Genomic DNA, 21,466 nt, shown 5'->3' on the forward strand with positions numbered 1-21,466 from the left:
GAACCAAAAAACATTGGTCATCCTTGACTTTCAACAGTGTTGTTTTAGTATTATTTACATACCATTATGTTTTTAATAATATTTTCAAATTGTTTATAAATATTTTTAGATTGTTTAATTTTAGTTTTTATTTATTTCCAGTTTCTAAAACTTATTTCCAAAATTATTTAAGTTAGTTTTAATTCATTTCTAATTTTCATTTACAGTAGTTTAGGTTTTTATTACATTTTACTGCAATTTAATTAAATTTTATTGTATTGTATTTCAGCTTTATTTCAATTAACAAACCTTTTTAAAATAATCTCCTGGTACAGACAAGAACAAAAAAAAAAAAAAAAGAAAAATTTGAAAATTGTTCTGCAGATGAAAAAGTAAAACAGGTTTGAAATAACAGGGTAAATAAATGAATGAACTGTCATTTTTTTGTGAACTAATCCCTTGAAGTCTGATTTTTCACCTTGGAAAAGGACTTCATGTTTCTTCTCAAAGAGATCTCCACACAATGTCTCAAAATATGCTCATATTTTGTTTTAAATAAATCCGAGATCTCAGTATGAACAAACACTTCTCAACAATTTCTCCAAAGACCAAATCTTCTGGCATATGCTATCGAGATTCATTTTATAGCTCAATATTCTTACTCTATGCCAACTCTTGATTCATGTATTCATATTTTAACTTCTTAAAATTCCTTTAGGAGAAACATCCGAAACGAAGTTAATTCTTAGATCCAAAACAGTCTACATGAGTATATGAACCAAAAGGTTTGTTGTGTCACAAAAAGTCAGAGGGAGATTCCAGTTGCATTCCATTGCTAGCTGTCATATAAATGTCTACTTTCAAATTTCTCCAAAGGACTTGTAGGAAACCCATATGAGAGCTGATTGATTCTTAGACCAAAAATGTGAATATGCGGCCTAAAATAAAACTTCTCAAAAGTCTCCTGCGCTTTGAGAGAGCAACCTCTGAGCACTTTTTACAATCCATTGGCCACCTATATAAAAGTTTCTTGCATTGCTTTGCAACAAGTTAAAAAAAATGCATTCAGCTATGACTAAAGCTGAAGTGAGCTGTCGTGAGTGTGGAGAGGAGAGAGGAGAGGAGAAGAAAGGAGAGGGGAGACACGGCCATCAGCGCCTCCTTCTGCTCCAAGTCTTGTCAACTCTATGGAGACTTGCTCCTAATTAAACCAGCGCTGCATCGCTCTCCCACATGACAAAGACAGCCCCAGTCTGTCCGCATGTAGACATGGCGTCCTATATAGCGTGCTAGCCGGTAACCTTCAGCGGAGAAATGATGTTGTTCGTGCCATAGCAGGTGGTAACGTGTGGAGACAGCTGACTGATGCCGTTTGCTGGCCAGCAGCTGACGGACTGACTGACTGACTGAGGGCGTCACGTCACCTTGTACTCTGAGGACCACATGGGTGGTCTCCTCGCCTCACCTCAAACCAGGCTCATTACAGTCCACTGTGTCAGGAGACACTTTAAACAAGGGCAAAGTCTGAGAAACTGCATTCAAATGGCACACACACCACACCAACCAAGAGGAAAATTATATTACTCACAGGTTGCTCAATCATCGCTCGGGAGACTTCATGGAGTTCTCATTCAGATTGAGTATAGATATCAAATCATATCTTTCTTATCAAATGCCTTGAGGAAAAAATAAGAAATATATGCATAATTGCTGACATACAGTAATAATATATTGCTCATAGGTTGCTCTTTCATTGTGAGAGAGACTTAATGGAGTTTTATGTTACAGTATGTATCATGTTTGTCTTAGATGTTTCTCCTCAAATGCCCATATGAGATAAAAAATGAAAATAAATGAGGTAATTGTTAACATGCATTAAGAATACATTACTTATAGGTTGCTTTTTATTGCTCAAGAGACTCATTTATATCTCATTTAAGAATAAGACGTTTCTCCTAAATGCCTAAAGAGAAAAAAATCATATTAGAAACAAATGAGACGATTCTTGTCATGCAGTAAGAGTGTATTGCTCAAGAGGTGTTCTTTCATAACCCTCATGTTTTATTTAAATATCAGGTGTTTTTCTTGAGGAACATAAAAATGTTAAAACACAATATGATGCAGGAAACATGCAAAAATCTCTAGCGCCACCGCACTCTAACAATCGAAACATTAAAGATGTCTTTCCTTTAAGGAACATGCACACATGCCAAGGTGGCACTGCATCTTGCCTGTCAACAACAACACGGACCACATCCAAGACACCCAAAAAAGCAATCAAACTGAGAGCATGTGACCATAAAAAGGCAGCTTGGTTGAAGGAAATGTCGCCTTATTGTCTCACGTGTCAGTAGGGATATTCGACTAAGAACTTCTTCCACCTCTTCAGACGTGCATGTGTGCATGTGTCATGTTTGCCTACGTGGAAAGTTGTTGATTTGCGCAGTGAGTCACAAAAACTGGCAGCACGACACCGTGCACAGACAAGTGCAGCAGCTATCGTAACTGAAACGCATGTTGAAGCGAGAGGAAAAGGCACATTATCAGTTCACAGAAAAAGCCTAAATAAGACTCGATTTGAACACTGGTGTATCAAGCTTGGTTTATCAAAAGCAGATGCAAAGAGGTGGAATCCTATTAGAGCAGTATGGGTGAGCCAGCGGGGACGCCCCCGTTCCTGCGGCAGGTCACATGGCCAATGCGTGGCACTGTCTGGCCCTCCTCCAGGGCTCTTTCCACCAGCTGCTCCAACCACAGCAGCTGGGCAACGTTTGGAAAATGCCACACTGGGGACCTCTGGGTAATTTACCACCTTTGATGCTCTCAGTACCCTATAATAACGAATCAAAGGCCCTCTCTTTTACTGCCATGAGCGGAGCACCGCGTGTTTGGTATTAAACGCACTTGAGAGCGTAATTACGGCAGTAACCAGCCCGGTGGATATCCAATCCAACCGCGAGGAAGCGGAAGAGTGTCCCGAAACCGAAAAAAGCGAACGTTCTGTGCTCCCTGGTGTTCTTGGGTGGTTTGATTGTCAGCTCTCGGAAAACGACACCTCCCGACTTTTTTGCAGCTGACGTGAGGCAAGAATTCCTCACCAGAATCATTTCCGGGGTCGAGCAGGTCCACGTTTATGAATTTGAACGAATTCCCTCCGGGGTCTTCCTGTAAATAATCGCACATTATCACACACAAGCATGTCATCTCTTTACATTTGTTGTCCTGTGACCTCTCAGAAGCCTTGTTTTTCCATTGCTGCATCTATAGAGGACAGTATGCTTATTCATGTTAAATTATTACGGATCAAGTCCTTTTGGACACAAAGCCCCTCACTGTAGCCCAATAAAGGGCTCTTGTGGGCCTCAATCATTCACAGTCACCAGACTGAACTGTTTTTGACACGTTGCATGCCACAGTAACGGCGATCTTACGATCTACGATCAGTTGCAACGCCAGTGAGAAATAAAGCATTCCTCCCTCGCTGTCAATTAACAGCTTTTGTCTCTAGAACTCCTTATCTGGAAATGGGCTTCAGAAACGTTATTGTGACCAGCTAACAATTAGCACTCTCGGAAAGAATAGAGTCTTGGTAAAAGCGAAGCATTTTGTGCTGCGCTGGCTCGCCGTTGGGTCTTGGAAAACCTGACTCACGCAACAAGGTTCAGATTAATCGTGGAATGTAAAACCGCCCTCTGATGTCGTTCAATCGAGGATGAAGAAAACAGGCTAGTAAATACTGCGTTTCAAACTCTAAGCATGAGCAGATCAGAACAATGACCCAAATGTGGGCTGAGGTCACTGCACGCTCGAATTTCACACCATGTTTTCAAGTTTACATAGCTGAACAGATGGCAGATATGAGCCGACAGAAACAGCCTGCGAAGTGCAGAGGAGCATGCCACGAGAAGTCACGTAATCAAAACAACTCTTGCTTTCCTCTCTTAAAAGTGTGAAAACGGCATCCTAACAAGTCTGATTTAAGCTTTATTGAAGTACGCCGCCGTCTGTGGTCAGTTTTTCTCAGAGGGAAAATGGAGTGGGGGAAAAAAAAAACAAGCGCAGCTGTCCTCTCTCTCTCTCCAGCACTCCACGCCTATTCTTCTCCATTTTCCTTGGCACGACTGCCGGGCCGGAGCTATTTTTAGCTGAGCTGCTTTCTATTTTTAGAAAACTACCGGTTTTCAGGCATTTAATGGGGAAGGACCACATAAAAACACAAAGGGTCGGAACGGGGAGGAGGTCTGGCACACAAGTTGGGCGTCTGCTCCTTATTTTCAACACTATGAGAACTTCAGCTGCTCTCTGCCCAGGACAGAGGACGGAAAAGAGGCAGAGGGGTAAAGAATGTGAAAGACCTCCATCTTATAAATAACCACGAGTCTCAGGCCAAAAGCGCAAAATACAACACGCCGTTACTAAGTGAAGCAGTAAATACATGTTAACCCGTTTGTGAAGAAGGCGGGGTGAAGGAATGCAAAACAAAGACGTCTCTCTTTTGGTGAAATTCCTGAAGGGATGAGAGTGGCACTGATTTCTTTTGGGTAAGAAATACTAACATTTGTTTATTTGTAACTTCTTAAATAAACATATATATCAAAAGCAGATCAAAACACTTACATAAACATATATATCAAAATCAGATCAGATCTGTAACAGCAAAAAGGTCTAGTTCCTGGCATCCTCTTGATGTTGTGACTGCAATGTGACAGTGTTAACACAGAGCAGTATAAACCCAGCAAATCTGATTCACCGATTTAATCTGGCAATCGTGATCAAGGTTCAACGGAAGATCAAGAGCCATCATGCGTGCATGCAACCAGCACCTCCGAATACACAAGGGAACCGTTGCTGCAGCAAACAATCCCATCAAAACACTTCTAAACATAAATTTAGCCAAAGGCGTAACAAACTGCACAGTGGAATGTGAAGCAATGACTTTTAGGCAAACCTTCTCACATGGTGAACTGGGAGTGAACTGGGAATGGGGAACAAAATGAAGTACTTAAGAATGCATTGGCATGCAACTACATGAAGACAAATTATCTAAATTAGCAGAGTAGAAAAACGTTTGCGGCAAATGTGCCTGAAATGGAGCCAGTTTATAAAAGTAGGTTGACGATGTTTTCTTCGTTACATTTGAAATCAGATTGATGTGCCAAGCGCTGGAGGCATGTTTTCTCAGAGGTTTGTGTGGGTGAAATTGGAGGAAGGGAAGGTTGCCACCTCTAATGCCTTCCAGCACAAGACCAAACACAAGAGGTCAACTACCATACGCACAGAGCTTTGCTCAATCTCATTAGCCGGCCATGTAGTCATTAACAACACGACCTTAGGAAATAATTAACATTTTCCTTCCTTTGCGCCAACGGTCTTGTTGACAATTCTCAGTAGAGGTGTGGGGTCTGGAAAGCATGCATTTTGGGGTGACGACATGGGGTTATAGTGCACGCTGTCAATTTTTAGGATTAAAAGGAGCATTTTCAGATTACACTAATCGAGGAAATGGGATTACCCTTACTGGCTTGGCAGGGTGTCCGTGAGATTTGCCTCGTGGAGACTTTATGTTTCTCCTCTCATGAGGCAAGCCATGCTGTTTTCCCTCTCAGCCTCATAAAAAACCCAACTAAGTCTGACCCCAGGGCTTTGCTTGTAATGCATGTGTCAACGCTGCAAATGGCCTGTCGAACGATGTTACACTAGACTGAACAGTCAAAGTATAATAATAGAGTTTGAATTCGCAGCTTGTTATGTGCGAGTGAAGTGAATTGCGAAACAATAACCGGCTCATGCTCGAACGCACAAAGATAAAGAGATCCCTCGCCACAATTGAGCTCCTAAAACGCCCCTTTCAGCATCCACACTGTTATTCCTCATCCTTATGGCATGTTTTTCTTTATCCCTTACTTAGTTTGTAAGAGGAGAGAGTTTGTTTGTGTGGCACCACCAGGCCTCTATGCAAATCAATCGGGTGTTTTTAGTGGAAAAGGGACTTTTCCAGGGGAAATATTTTTCCCACTGCTCCCAATGGGAGCGCCATGGCCTTTCATGCATGTGGGGTGGGAAACTTCAAGTTCTCTCTTCCCAAAGTCAGGCTTGACAGGTGTTTTGGAAGAGCTGAGAGCAGTTTCGCAGTTGCTCTTTGGTCGTTCGGTGGCGATTTCAGCAGAAGACGCTGAAGTCTTAGATTAGCGGATGAGGAAACCCTTACCTAAAGCTACCCACGCTTGCCCCGTGACTTTTTCAGGAGCTCACATGTTACAAAAGTTGGCGGTGATGAGCAAGCATGATCTTAAGTCTCTGTGCTGACCACCTGGCTTGGACCGTGGCACCTGCCGTGTCCTCTTAAACCGGTTGTGTAACGTGGTCCTGACGAGATGCGGTAAAGTCCTCGTCCCTGCCCTTTAGCCTGATCCGTTCTTATAGAGCGCAACGGCATGTGCCAGACATCTTTTGCAAGGCCTATTACAGCACGTTCCCTAACAAATCACCACCAGACACGGGCCAGGTGTCAAATCCTACAACTCCACCAAAATGAACCCTACCTGATCTCTCGGTGAGGCATCTGATTCAAATTCCCTGAATTTATTTGTCAAAAACATTGTGCTTAATGTCAAGGGGAACTCACCTCCACGATGTCTGAATTAGTCCGACTCTCATGGGGCTCATTGTACTCAGTGTATTTAAGCAGAACTTTGTCCATGTCGGTGCTGGCGTACTGGAACAGTTTATTAGTGCTGTTGAAGATGATGAGGGCGATCTCACAGTCGCACAGAACGCTCAGCTCGTAGGCCTTCTTCATTAGTCCAAACTTCCTCTTTGTAAACGTAACCTGATAAACAAAAGAACAAAGGGAGGGTTAAATTGGAATAGATTTGATACCTCTCATTTAATGACAAAACGTATTACTTGTTGGACAACGATAGAATTAAGTTTTTGCTGGTCAACCTTGTTGAAATGAGCAACATAGATGGTCACCAGCATTTTCAGTCTTCACTAGGCTTCTTAACTAGTTTATTTACATTTAATTTTTGGCATTTTGCAGACGCTTTTATTCATAGCGACTTCCACTGCATGGTATACAGTTTATCAGTTCATGCATTCCCAGGGAATCAAACCCATGACCTTTCCATTGTTAACGACATGCTCTTCTGCTTGAGCTAAAGGAAGTTCTGTCCAAGAAAGGCTCGTAAGATAAATACATAGCTACTACCCACAACTCCATGGCTCCAAGTTTTCTTGTGAACTGATACAATAAAATATGAACTTTATTGACTTGTTCTTCAAATGCATGTGCAATTCTTTTCATTGGCAATTGCATGAATTCAGTAAAATGCTCCATCAAAATGAAACTTATCGCTAGAATGTACATGGCCCCATCCGTCCAAAACCAAATTGTTTGACAGGGAATTCTGGTTAGAGAGCTATCAGAGCTCTGCGTCCCATTCTAAATTTAGACTGGGGAGTTCAAGGTGAAATTCTGCCCAGCACGCTTCACAAATTGACAGCCCTTGGGTGGTAGGGTTCATTGGATTGCTTTGGCTAATGATGACCCAGCATCACCTAGGCACGCCGGCAGCGTTGAGCACGTTCCATTTGGAAAGGACAATTTCCCAAAGACACCATTTAAACCCTCCCAGAACAAACTCTCCATCTGTGATAAGATGGCAATGAAATTCAGTGAGAAACAAAACCCGAAGAATTCTCTTGGGCATCTGCCTAAAATATTCAAACTCTGGATTATTAAATTCTGGCATCAAAATGAGATAGAAAGGAAATGTTATTGCTAAGAGTTGGCTTTAACTTCGGAGACTTAATGGAGTTCTCAGATAGGTCTCGTTAAAGCAGCAGATATTTCTCCAGAGGAAGAATGAACCAACTGAAGAGACAAATCCCCAAAAACTGTAAAAGTGTATTGCTCAGAGGTTGCTCTTTCGTAACTCAAGAGTTTTCAATTATGTCTCAGCGAAGTAATAATTTTCCCAAATTTTTTAATCTTAAAATGCAATAACAGAAATATAATGGATGCAAATCATGTGATGTTGACATGGAGCATAAATGCATTGCTCAGAACTTTATTTTTCAGATTTATTGGAATTCTCAATTGTCTCATTTAAGTATTAAGTCTCATTTACCTATATGCTTTCATCAAGTGACTTCGCATATAGGACTTCGCATTTCTATATTTCGAAGTTCTATATTTCATCACTTCATGCATTCCTGGGAATAGATCCCATGACTTTGGCGTTGCCAGCCCCATGCTTTACTGTTTGAGCCAGAGTTATTTGTCTCAAATGTTTTTTCTCAAAACTCCTCAGGAAAAAAAAGCTCCTCTCACACATGTAAGAGTACAGATTAACAAATGAATAAATGAACATTTATCACATAGCTCAGATCATTTGGTTAATCTCTACAGGAGACATAAATGAGATTACTGCCTTCTTTTTTAACAGTTTTGAAAAGAACACTGTTCTCCATTTAATCTAATTTCTGTCTAAGAGAAATAAAAGACTCATTCAAGAGACTTTTCTCTCCTTCAAGAGTGTAAACTTCATGCATGCATGTCAATGCGTAATAGATATGCATGTGAAGCTCTAATCTACATGGTGTTGGTGGTGTTTGTGTCGCTGATCCCTGTGCGTGAGTTCAGACGTCATGCTCTCTGTCACAAACAAACTCCAGCAGGGTGATCTTCTCACTCCTACCGCTCAGCACGCTGATGCTCTCACCTCCACATGATTTAGATTATGCTCACACTCACACACACACATGCACCGGGAGCGACAGATGTCTTACACATGCTCACTGAGACGCCCCCACATGCACATACGGGCAAAAAAACGCTTGCCTTTGGGACGCTGCATGCGTTTACTGCCATGTTCAGCCTGTCTTGATTTACCTTAGATGTCTGAGTCACAAAGACTACTTTTTTTTACATTTTCCTACATGCTTTCTGATGGTAAACTGCACTTTGAGGCTGCAGCTAACTTTACACGACCGTGCTTCCCCTGTAAATATGCATGCAAGTTTATTTGCCTCGAGTTAAGACATCTCAGACAGAACATCCATGGAGAACTTCACCACCACAACATGGGAAAGGGTGGGCGCTGAGAGGGGGTTAATCGTGCCACTGCACTGGGGCCAGGAAGCACATTTGAGCGCATTTCCTGTGATAACAGGAAGGGTCCAATGGCTTCCCCTCCACAATGGCTTTGCCTCGGCTTCCGGCCTTATGCTGGTCATTGAAGGGGGAGTGGAGACAGGTGGGGAGGGGGGACATAGATGACAGGCAACCATTTATCCTGCACCCTGAGCTGCTGTCCACTTGAACACTGATGCATTGTTCAGAATAAAGAACAACACGTAAAGTAAAGCAACAGTCTGATCACTTAACCTTTTTTGCAACGCAAAACCTCTGAGAGAAATGTACAATAATTTTAAAAGTTCTTAAATGGAGGCTCTTCATGTTACTTTTTTAGAGCTATATAGAGTTCTTGAGTTGACTAAAGATCTTGATATTAGGTCCTTCAGATAATCTTTTTAAATATCTTATTTATACACTACCAATCAAATTTTTTTTAAGAATTAATACTTTTAATTAGCATTCAACTGATCATACGTGACAATTAAGGCATTTACATATAACGTTAAAAGATTTATATTTTGCTCTGAATTTTCTATTCATCAAAACATCCTAAAAAATGGATCACATTTCCACAAAAATATTCCACAATTTTCAACACTGATAATAAGAGATGTTTCATGAGCTCAAATTAGAATATTAGAATGATTTCTGAAAGATCATGTGACGCTGAAGGCACGACAATTCCGTTTTGCATCACAGGAACAAATTACATTTTAAAATATATTACAATAGAAAACAGTTATTTTAAATAATTAATACTATTTCACAATATTACTGCTTTTACTGTATTTATAATCAAACAAATGCAGCCTTTGTGAGGGACTTCTTCCAAAAACATCAACAAATAAAACCCCAAACTTTTGAATGATAATGTAAATGAACATTTCTATTTTTAGGTCATTAAATTAAAAGTTTTAAACTACCATTCAGAACTGAATTGCAAATTACTTTTAAATTCCAATTCAGTTCCTAAATGTGAATTAAGGCACCAAACAGGAGGCAGAATTCAATTTAAAACTGAAATTCAATTTATATACTTGTACTTTTGTAAAGGCAAGTTTTGTTAAACGTTTAGAGATCAAAAACTCAAAAACTTCATTTCCCAGAATTCATCACGTGCTAAATTTCTTTTGAACTGCAAGTCAGTAAATTCACCTTCCCGTCACTCCAGTTCAAATTCCAACAAGAGTTTAACTGAGTTCATCCCGGCTGAAACCTGAAGACGGTGAGTTCAATTCTCATGGATACTTAACGTTTATTAGCTCATTAAGAGCCAGCACTCTGGTGGTATGACCTGCAGCTATCAGCGTTAGCCATGAAATTGAACAGTTTCCGCTCCAAATCATGATTTCATGTTTGGCCCTGCGCTAGAGTTCCTGCACAACACATGCCCAGATTTATAAATGGTAAACATAAATATTAAAATAAGCTGCAGAAACCTAATTTACGAAGTTCTCAATTAAATAAACCTTGTAAACCCATGTGACATCAGGCGTGACAGGGAAAAGCTGGTTGGATCAGGAAGGTAAAAGGTTGATGTGCTTCATAAGTGTTGTCAGATGTGGCTTCAGATGCTGCCCCTCTAATAGCCCGGGTGAGTAATAGTTTGGAAACCGCTAATTGTGGTGAATGACACACCCGCTGTTAGAGGCTTCCTCTGCTCCGTTAAAAACCTCAATTATTCAGACTCTCCACATCATATCTTCTAAGGCAGAGGCGATGCATTTAATATTGCAATTAAAGAAGTATTAAAAACAGCAATTATGATGATTTAGGACTAGCATATTTCACATTCACACACAAACACGCAACACACATGAGCAAAAACGAAAGCAGCCAGTCCAAAGTGAGAATCCAGCTTGTGAGTGTCTTGTGACGCTGTCGTCAGAAGCTGCTGGCACTTCCTTAAGTGATGCATACGGTTGGTGTGTGTGTGTGTGTGTGTGTGAGAGAGAGAGTATGTGCTTAAGATTTATTGCATTTCTGTGAAGTGAGCGCCACATCTCTATTCTTTCCATTTAGATAACATCTCTTTTACCTGTCTGTTGCGTTCGTCCATTATCCGTGCAATCTGAATCTTTTTCCTCCCCATTATTTCGGTCTTGTATTCCTTCCTATTCCAAAAGTACAGTACACACTTGTCTTCCTTCCTCTCTCGCTCTCGCTCCGATCCTCAACGCAGTCTATTCTCTTTGTTCGTTCCTCTTATTTCAAAGACTCCAGCATTCGTTCCTGAACAGACAAGACAGAGAAAGAGACAGATTTTATCAGACAGATGTGTGATATCACTCATATGCTTGAATGTGGGAAAAACAAGGAGCGTCTTGGTTAACAGCATACAAAATCAAGACTTTTTGGAAAACACAACTGATTTATAAAACGAGAGAAAAAAGAGAGAAAATTAAAAATATATATTATTATATTAAAATATTATTATAAAATATTATCTAAAAATAAAGTTATATAAAATATTACATATTATAATATTTTTTAAAAATTTACTCTAGAAAACATTTTGAGTTCAGAGAAGGCTGATTTTATTATTTTTATTTTTACATTTTATTATTTAAATATGGATATGGCAGCAAGTTTTAATAAATCAAGTATATGTGTATATATATATATATATATATATATATATATATATATATATGCAATAATACTTTTTTTATAAAAAATTGCTGCCATATTTAAATAATAATGAAATGTAATGTATTAAAAAAAACAATATTAATTTAATTATTTATAACATTTGAACCAGAAATGTACTTGAGAAATAAAAAATGTGTTTCAGATATATATCTTGAATACACAATTATCATAAAAATGTTGTGATGTTTATGCTTAAATATAAATTAAATGTATTAATTATATTTTTTTAACTTTAATTTCCTTCATTTTCCCTTGGGGAACAAAAAAATCTAAGTCAACAGTAATATTTTAGGAAGCATTACACTTATACATGTATATTATAAATAGGTTTTCATCAGCGATACAGGGTTTGCGTTAACCCTACAAGTTCACACAGATGGCTGTGGTTGTCAGCGGCCCTCAGAGAGCACAAGTACCCAGCTGAAGACCAGAGCAGCCAGCAACAAGAGGAAATAAAACTCAAGGGCAACCCACAATGCAAATGAGAGAAAGCACAGAGCTTTGGAGAGCAGAGGTGAAATGGGGGCATCTTCAGGGGGCAAATGCTTCTCTTCACTTAGACATGGTCAACAACTTGGCAATGCATGTGACCTTCTGATTATGCTTCAAGTCGACTGATAAAAGCCAGAGAGATGTGAAGGATTTATGAAGGAGGGATGGAAAAAACAGATGATACATCAGAAGAGGAAGTTACAGGAATGTTGTGACAGCTTTTCATTTGAATTTGAAAAGCATACCAAATGATAAAAGCCTCAGCAAGCTCCGCTCGGATAAGAGAGTATGCCAATAAAAATGGAAACTTACAGTAAATTCAAGACAGTGGAGATCAAATGCTGAGTGTCTTTTGGAATGCGTAAAATCTGCATTCAAACACTATGTCTTACTGACTTTTATGGATCCCATTATATGTACTCAAGATTCTACATCTACCTCATCAAACTTAGCTTACAGCCTGATGGACGGTGCACCTCGTGTAACTTTAAGCTGATCAGGACATGTGATCCATTAGCCACTCGGCCGATGATGTCCAGTTCACTCATCTCCAACTAACTGATCAGTCTGGTTATGTGTAGCGGTTTCAGTTCAGGATTAGTCGTTCAAGCAGAAGTTATTCAAGGACATCTTGTACATGCTGTGGGGCACATTGTTGTCTTGTTTAATGATAGTCATTTATGCAGTTTAGCAGCTATTTTTGAGCACAGAATCAGTCACAATCAAGTATCCAAAATATTTTTATGTTATGGCCAATAAACAGATTTGTATCATATATTATAAATATGCAGTTAACCATTTAGGAATATAAAAATCAATGCTTTTTTAAATAAAATCAATCAAATTAACAAGTTTATCAAACAGAATAATAATAAAAAAAAAATTGATAAATGTTAATATAATTTATCATATAATTAATTATATAATTATATAAATAATTAATTATATAATTCTAATTTATTTAATGTAATTGGCATATAATATGGCAATAAAATATTTTTACAGATTTTTTTCTACAAATACAATGAAATAAAACAAAACAAAATAAAAAAGAAAATAACTCCAAAATAAAATGAAATGTCCTGACTTAATCTGCTTAATCTACAAAACAAAGCAAAACAAAACAATCCTAACATCCTGCTGCCAACATCGGACCAAAGCCACTGGAAAAAAGAGGGAAGTGCCAGGTAAATTTACTGAAATTGCGAACAAGCTTTCGGCAAAAACCCCACAGGAACTGGACATGCCGAGGCAAAATGTCTTAGAGGTCAAGAGATGCCAGTGTGTTTACCCATGTGACGGAAAGATAAAGACGGAGAGAGACAAGCGTGGGAGGAGCCGCTGTGTTACTTGAGTAGGAGGGAGGGCGGCCCGGTGCCAAGAAACCAGGAGCAGGGATCTCCAGAGAGTAATGTGCAACATTAAGTCACTTTGTTAATCTGCCTCTCTGCTTCTCCCGAGGGCAGCAGGAGAGGACAGATATCTCCTCGTTCTGTGAAGAGCGGCATGGTGCCACCGAAATAAAACAGCGCTGAGATAACGCCTAGATATGACTGAGACAGTCTCCTGAGGGGCCATTAGACCCAGGACAACTTCCAGAGAAGGGCAGAAAGACCTCCTAGCTAGCAGCTAATGCTTTGCAAATTAGCTGTAGTAAAAAGGCAACCTGAAGGGGAATGTGTCGTTCATGCCCACATAAGTAAATTCTGAACAAATCCTGGGTCTGACTGTGCAGTCAATGAATATGTATTTAAAAAAACGCCCCAGAGTAGTAGATTAGCAGTTAGCGCAAATGCTAAACACAATTTACATTCATTTCAGATCAACCACGTCCCGTTCTTTCTCTACAAAACCTATATACAAGATTTTATCATTTTCAGAAGAAAAAGTGCCTGGCTAACTCACTGCGATAATACTAATGTCTTTTTAGCATGATGCTAAGTGGTTTCTAGAGCATTCTAGTTAAGTAACTACCACAACAGATCCTTTAAATTTAGAAGTATTCAGGAAACCAACATAAATTAATTATAAATAACATATAAACAACACCAAGCCTAAACAATTTCTTTAAGTGAAACTGAAACTACCGGCATGTGGGAGATGCGCTATACAAACATATTTCATTCGGCACAAATGTTTTGCGTGCTTGAAGTTAATTGCATTATATAAGTCCCAGCATGCGTCATATTATTAAAAAAGCAACTTGTATTCAGAAGAATAGTGTATTCTTTGTTTTTAACTTTTCCATGATATTCATGGCGTAGAAACTATTTTTTTTGCTCAGAAATTGCTTGTATATTTTACAAATAATTACAAAGAATTGGCAAGTAATGCATTGAACTAAACATGACATTTGGAAATAGAAAGTATTTTCTTGTTAAACATTCTCTAATAATGCTACCACAAGAGTTGGCAAAAATCATGAGTTGGATCACAAAATAAGATATTTTAAAGAATGTCGGTAATGATAAATATAAATGTAGCAATGGTACCCATTGACTTCCATGGTATGAACAAAAATACAATGGAAGTCAATGGCTACCGTTAACTGTTTGGTTACCAAAATTCTTTATTGCCCAAAAGAAGAAACAAACTCGTTTTTGGGTGAACTATACCTATAAGGCTAGGGGATCTCAAAACTAATCAAATAAAATAAACAATCTTCCAATTTTGTCCTGACAAAGTAAAGTAAACTAAAATAAAATAAAACCTTGAAAGTGAGAAAATATGAACTTTTTCATTTTTGGGTGAACTATCCCTTTAAGGTTAGGGGATCTAAAAGCGGTAATAAAGACCGCTAATAAAGACCTCAAAAAGGCAGGAAATAAACAAAAGAAAGCAATCTAAAAGCATTTCAAGACAGCCTCTGGCATAACTTGGCTAACTTCAGTTAACACAATTGAGATTGGAGCCTGTACAACTTCATTATCACCATCTTTCAGGGCATCTGAAACGCTGAAGACGTGCCAGGCAGAGGAGGAACTTGTCGGAGCACGTCGGAGCAGATCCTCAGAGCTCTTGGCAGACCCCGGAGGTGTCAGACAGCTGACTCTGACTCTCTCTGCAAACAACACCCATCAGCTCACACAAATGGACATAATGACAGGAAATCTTCGCAGACGGCCTCATAAGGAAGTGACATCACGGAGTAGAAACAATACAAGATGCCTCTTCCCATAAACCGCTTCACAACACAGAAAATGGGAAGTACCGGCAAATCCCGTCATTCTGAAGCTTTGCTGAGATAAAACACAAGTTATACCCTCACTGTGAGGGTCTGAAAGCAAGCTGGTTGCCAGGGTGTTCTGAGTGGTTTTAAGCACAGTGCTACAATATGTGGTTGCTAGGGTGTTGTGATGAGGTTGCTAAGGTGTTTTAAATTATTTTAAGCAAAGCACAACAGTATTTATTTGCTAATGTGTTCTGAGTGGTTTTGTTGCTAGGGTGTTATGCGGTTGCTAAGGTGTTCTGGGTGGGTTTAAGCACAATGCTACAGTATGCGGTTGTTAAGGTGTTGTGATGAGGTTGCTAAGGTGTTTTAAATTATTTTAAGCAGATCACAACAGTATGTGGTTGCTAAGGTATTCTGAGTGGTTTTGTTGCTAAGGTGTTGTCATGCGGTTGCTAAGGTGTTCTGAGTGGTTTTAAGCACAACAGTATGTGGTTGCTAAGGTGTTCTGAGTGGTTTTGTTGCTAGGGTGTTGTTATGCGGATGCTAAGGTATTCTGGATGGGTTTAAGCACAATGCTACACTATGCGGTTGCTAGGGTGTTGTGATGAGGCTGCTAAGGTGTTTTGAGTGATTTAAATCACAGCGCAACATTATGTAGTTGCTAAGGTATTCTGAGTAGTTTTGTTGCTAGAGCATTTCTATGCAGTTGCTAAGGTGTTCTGAATGCTTTAGTACATTGCTATGTTGTATTCTGTGGTTGCTAGAGCATTTCTATGATACTGCTAAGCTGTTTTTAGTATATTTACCGACTAACAAGAAATGTATTGGTACACGCATGGTTTCAGTCATGAATGCAGCAGAATGGTGTTTAATAGCTGAATTTAGGGGTTTATCCAGGTGTAAGCAGCATTAATAGAACCTAAGCAAACTCTGCTAATCAACCTCAACGACCCAGCGGCCTTCATATACATACTGGAAATGTTCAAGATCATACGTTCTGCCAGCTTTCCCCCCAGCTGTATCTCATGGAGAGGACTCCTACATCTCTTTGCTGTCTATCAAGGGAGTGTGCTACGGCTCAGAGCAGCGGCCGCCAAGAGACTGTATCAATCAGTGCCGGAATGGGGACGAGTCACTCTCCGCCCCACCCTTACGGCTCGCCTCAAAACTTCCCAAGGACAAAGAGGAGACAGCGTCTGTCTTTCTCAATGAGAGCACACGAGCTGTGGAGGTTAGTCGTACCACGGAACGAGACCAGCTCCCAGACGCCCCGCTACATTCCCATATCCTGAACCCGCGGCTCCTGGTGGAGCGCTGTGCATGAACAGCCGTGGGCCATGTGAGTCCAGGTTGATGCTGTCCGCTTAGTGCGAGATTAGAGAGATCTGACTTTGGCTCATACTCCCAAAAAATATTCTGTTAATCATATTCGGTAGTAAAAAAAAAAAACACACACACAAACCCTTAAAATTAGATAGATTTAACTTAATGTGAATCAGTTATTATTAAAAATACAATAAAAAAGAAACTTTGTTTATTTCAGTTAATTGCCAATGCAACATTTCTCAATTTTGTTTAGTTTAACGGAGTACTACAATAAATAAAATGCAATAAACTAAAATAAAAAAATAATAAAAGCTATATAGACATAATTAAAAAAAAATACAATGACATTTAATAAATATAATTTAAATTTTAATAAAATAAATTAATATAATTAATAAATTAAATAAAAAATGTATTTTAATAAAAGTAAAAAGAAAACAAATTCAAAATAACTGGCAAAAACTGTAACAGTATATCTATGAGACTAAAATAAAATTCGCTTTTATTTATGCTTACTGGCACATATAAAACCTTTTATAGCATAAACTTCTTCATGCAGAATTATTACGAATGGTAGAAAAATAAACTAATTCAAGACATTTTCCCTGAAAACAAGTTTAGCCTAGCCTGGTATGCTACACTTGCTTATATGCCCAAATCAATGGAAAAACACAAATTATGTCCTAGTTTTTTGCAGCCCTTTCAGTGACCTAATTACAAAAGCTAAGCTTGCAATCACTGTCAGCTACGATCAAGCTATTAGCAACAATTCGGTTAATATTCTGGCGAATAACTCTCAAAACTATGACAGAGAGAGCACAAGGCATTTTGGCGCATTGCTCATAGTTAGTTGCTCATTTGCATGGCTTCCTTTTGCTGTGGAGATGTGTGTCACACAGCTGTGTTCTCTCAGTGTGTGTGCGTCGCGTTTGCGCTTCACCGCTAACCGATACACGTTGCCAACTGAAACTCTGTGGCCATTCATAGCCACATGCTAAGATATCACTTCTGTTTTCTGTTACATTATTTCAAAAGCATTGCATTCATGACATTAATACTGTGCTGCTCAGTATGTGATCATTTAAATCTGCACTTTTTATTCATTTTTTTACAATATACAGTTTTTTGCATAAGTTAATTGTACCTGATTTGATGCATGCATTTATGGAAAATAAACAAACAGGAAATATTAAATCCAGTTAATAATGTTATTTTGTAAGAATAATGAGAGTGAAGAACGATATGAGGAACAAAAATGGTACATGTATGTAAGAAACTGATTATTACAATTATACAATTTTAGCATCTTAATCTATAAATATTTGTCCACAGATTGCCAAGACTGACCAATCAGAATCAAGTATTCCAGAAAGCTAGTTTAGATGTTATGAAATGATGTATACTACAGTTTTAATCAGTTTTACAGTTTTTTTTTACTATTCTACTTGTTTTCTTTCATTAAAAAAAACCCCCAAAAAACAAAAAAACCCTTGTTTTGTGTACTGCATTAGGCTAACCGAGACTTGTCATAGTGCTTGCATATTGTTGTTCTTTTGTTGGTTTTGATTGCTTCCATTGTCCTCATTTGTAAGTCGCTTTGGATAAAAGTGTCTGCTAAATGACTAAATGTAAATGTAAAGAAATGTATAATGTTACAAAACATGATAATCTAATTCAAATAAACATTCTATTCAAAGAATCCTGAAAAAAGCATCATGGGTTTCCAAAAACATATTAAGCAGCACAACCAATTTTAATCTTTATAATAATAAGAAATTATTCTTGAGACTTCTTCCAAAAAAAAGGCTCCAAATCTTTGAACACTAGATTACATTTTTAACAATAATAATTAGTGCTGTCAAATGATTAATAGTGATTAATCACATCCAAAATAAACGTTTTTGTTTACATAATATATGCATGTGTACTGTGTATATTTATTATGAATATATAAATACAAATGCATACATGCATGTATATATTTAAGAAAAATATGTTTGTTTATATTTTAAATATATTTATATATAATATAAGAATATGAATATATAAATGTAGATATTTTCAAAATATATACTGTATGTGTGTGTATTTATATTTTCATAAAAAATATACACAGTACACATGCATATATAAACAAAAACTTTTATTTTGGATGTGATTAATCACTATTAATCATTTGACAGCACTAATAATAATATAAAGTTAGTTTTATTTGTTAATATGCAGCAAAATCTATTAGCAACTATAAATGTATGTGATTTTTTTACGTCAAAGCTGAAGAGTAAATGCATACTTGCCCTGCAGTTAGCAGTTCACGGCTTAGACACAGACCTGTGATCGATATCTTTAAGTGTTTTTGTCAGACTGCCCGACGTGGAGAACAGATCTCGCCAGCTGGTTGGCTCTGACATCAGAGCGAGTCTCACGGTGTAGGCTGATCTCTCCGCTCTTGGCACTCAGAGCCGCTGGCAGCGTGTATAGGACCACGCTCTCACGCAGCAGGTAAGTGACCTGAAGAAAGCAGGTGGTCGTTTCTACCTCTGATCCTTTCAATTACACCCTAAAGTTTAATATTTCATTTTGGTGGTTTGTTTACATCCTTAACCTTAAGTAAAGTCACCAGTAATAGCAATGCTAGCATATTCACCTTATTTTGCAACTGGAAGTAAGCTATTTTCTTTGATTGTGATTGTGTGAGATTTTTGTTTCATTGGCCACTATAGGTAAATAAATAGTAGAATAACAGTGCAGAGATGGTAAAACTATTTGTGGTATAAACCAGTGAGTTCATAATTATGACAATAAATTTAAATAAGAAATGCCAATTTGCAATATCAAGCGGTTTTGTACAGCTAAAAATAACTGGAAGTGAATGACACCAGAAGCTTCACACTTTGAAGTTATAAATGGACACCCACTCTTAAAAATATGGTGAGAGGACTTTCTAATGGAGTGAGAAGCAGTATGTTCTACAACTCACAGAGCGTTTTAGATGTAGAAAAAAAACTAATTCACAAAACATTCTTTAAAAAAGACTGCTATTATTTTTTTACCTTTGTATTTCCAAAAACAATGTTCCAAAGTGAAAATTTCAGAATAATTTGAATTATTAGTAATGTAAACAATGATTGTTATTATTTTAAGTGACTTTTTTTGCAAAATTCGAAATTCAGAAACAAGTTGAAATTCAAAAATCGACTCTAATAGGGACCTTGTTTTTAATTTTATCAAAAAAATTTCAGAATAAAATTTAATGCTGAGAGATAACCCCTTAAAGTTATTATTCTTACACAAATGCATTGATTCACTTCAGAAGGCCTTCATTAACCCCCTGGAGCCGTGTGGAGTACTTTTGATGATGGATGCACTTTTTTTTGGGCTTCAAAATCTTGACCCCTATTCACTGCCATTATTAAGCTTGAAAGAGCCAGGATGTTTTATAATAGAGCTCCAATTGTATTCGTCTGAAAGAAGAAAGTCATATACACAATGACTTGAGGATGAATAAATCATGGGGTAATTTTCATTTTTTGGTGCACTATCCCTTTAAGTATTTGTCAAGAATTCCACATTCTTTAGGATTTGTCTTAAGAAACATCTTAACGTTTTTCTTAAGATTTTTGTGAATCCAGCCCCTGAAGTTTTAATGGCTAAATGTGCTGTTTATCTCACCAAGTATCTGCATCATAGGAACTGGATTTGATCTGGCACTGGCGGTCTGGAGGTCTGGGTGTGGGTGTTTACAGCAGCATGGGAACGATCTCATGGGGAGGAAGTGACGTGGAAACTCGGGAGCATTGTAAACCAAACCAGGATGACGGCAGATACTTGGCTTGACGGCCCCCTCAAACTCCCCCTCACAGACTTCCTCTACCAAATATACTGCGTGTGTAAACGCAGCAGATCCAAAAATAAAATTATGAACTTTTTACCCTGAACAACAGAAGTCGTTGGCTGAAATTGATGGCTCATCAAAACTGAGACAAACATTGTTCACAAGCATCAAATCAGAGGTGTTTTGGGATATGCTTCTTCAAAAACCAACATACTTTATTTAATTTACAGCTCTCAATGCTTTCTGTGCCTTCAAATGCAGAATAGAGATGCTAGTCTTCTAGACACTCAATTTGAAAGTTAACCTCATTGTGGGAACTGCCGGAAAAATTCTGACACATAATCAAAGAACAAACTTACATGATTCGAGCAACATAATCAGGCCTAAAAAGCCCACAAATATGCAAGTTTGCTTCAACCAAACATGGATTGCACCTCTGTAATTTTGAGGATGGAAAAAAGTTTTTGGCTGAAGTCAGTACTATATTTAAGCAATATGGCATGAGATATTCACCATATAGCACAGCCTGGAGTGTCTTATTTACTCAGCCAAATATTTTTAAAGGAACCCAAAAGTAGATATTTTGAAGGACAACATTGGACCCCATTGACTTTCATTGAATGCTGTGTTCCACAGAAGGTTTGGACCAACATGAGAGTGAATAAATGATGAACATTTTTCATTTTGGGTGAACTTTCCCTTGCTTTTCAGGAGATACTACACTTTTAATTTAAATATTGTTTTTAAGCCAATATGGTAATATATTAACTCTTCCCTTAGAAGATTTAGTCCCTGATAGGTAAACTAAGGTTAAAAATGACATGTTGTAGTAGCTGTTAAACCTGTACTGTCTAGAATGCTGTATTAA

General features: G+C 38.1%; 1 protein-coding gene across 4 annotated transcripts in view; it reads right to left on the bottom strand.

The window, feature by feature from the left end:
• The window catches only part of LOC306865910 (myocyte-specific enhancer factor 2C-like), a 39,856-nt gene that overhangs the window by 10,835 nt on the left and 7,555 nt on the right, over window positions 1-21,466 (bottom strand). For all 4 annotated transcript variants that reach the window (XM_079410758.1, XM_079410759.1, XM_079410757.1 and 1 more), the window contains 2 exons: window positions 11,160-11,353; window positions 6,605-6,808 (listed from right to left, as the gene is read on the bottom strand). In XM_079410758.1, coding sequence (XP_079266884.1) covers window positions 6,605-6,808; window positions 11,160-11,213 — 258 coding nt within the window. In that variant the 5' untranslated portion in view covers window positions 11,214-11,353. The remainder of the gene's footprint in view (window positions 1-6,604; window positions 6,809-11,159; window positions 11,354-21,466) is intronic.

The sequence above is a fragment of the Barbus barbus genome, assembly GCF_936440315.1.
Source record: "Barbus barbus genome assembly, chromosome: 47".
In the NCBI taxonomy this organism is placed as follows: Eukaryota; Metazoa; Chordata; class Actinopteri; order Cypriniformes; family Cyprinidae; genus Barbus; species Barbus barbus.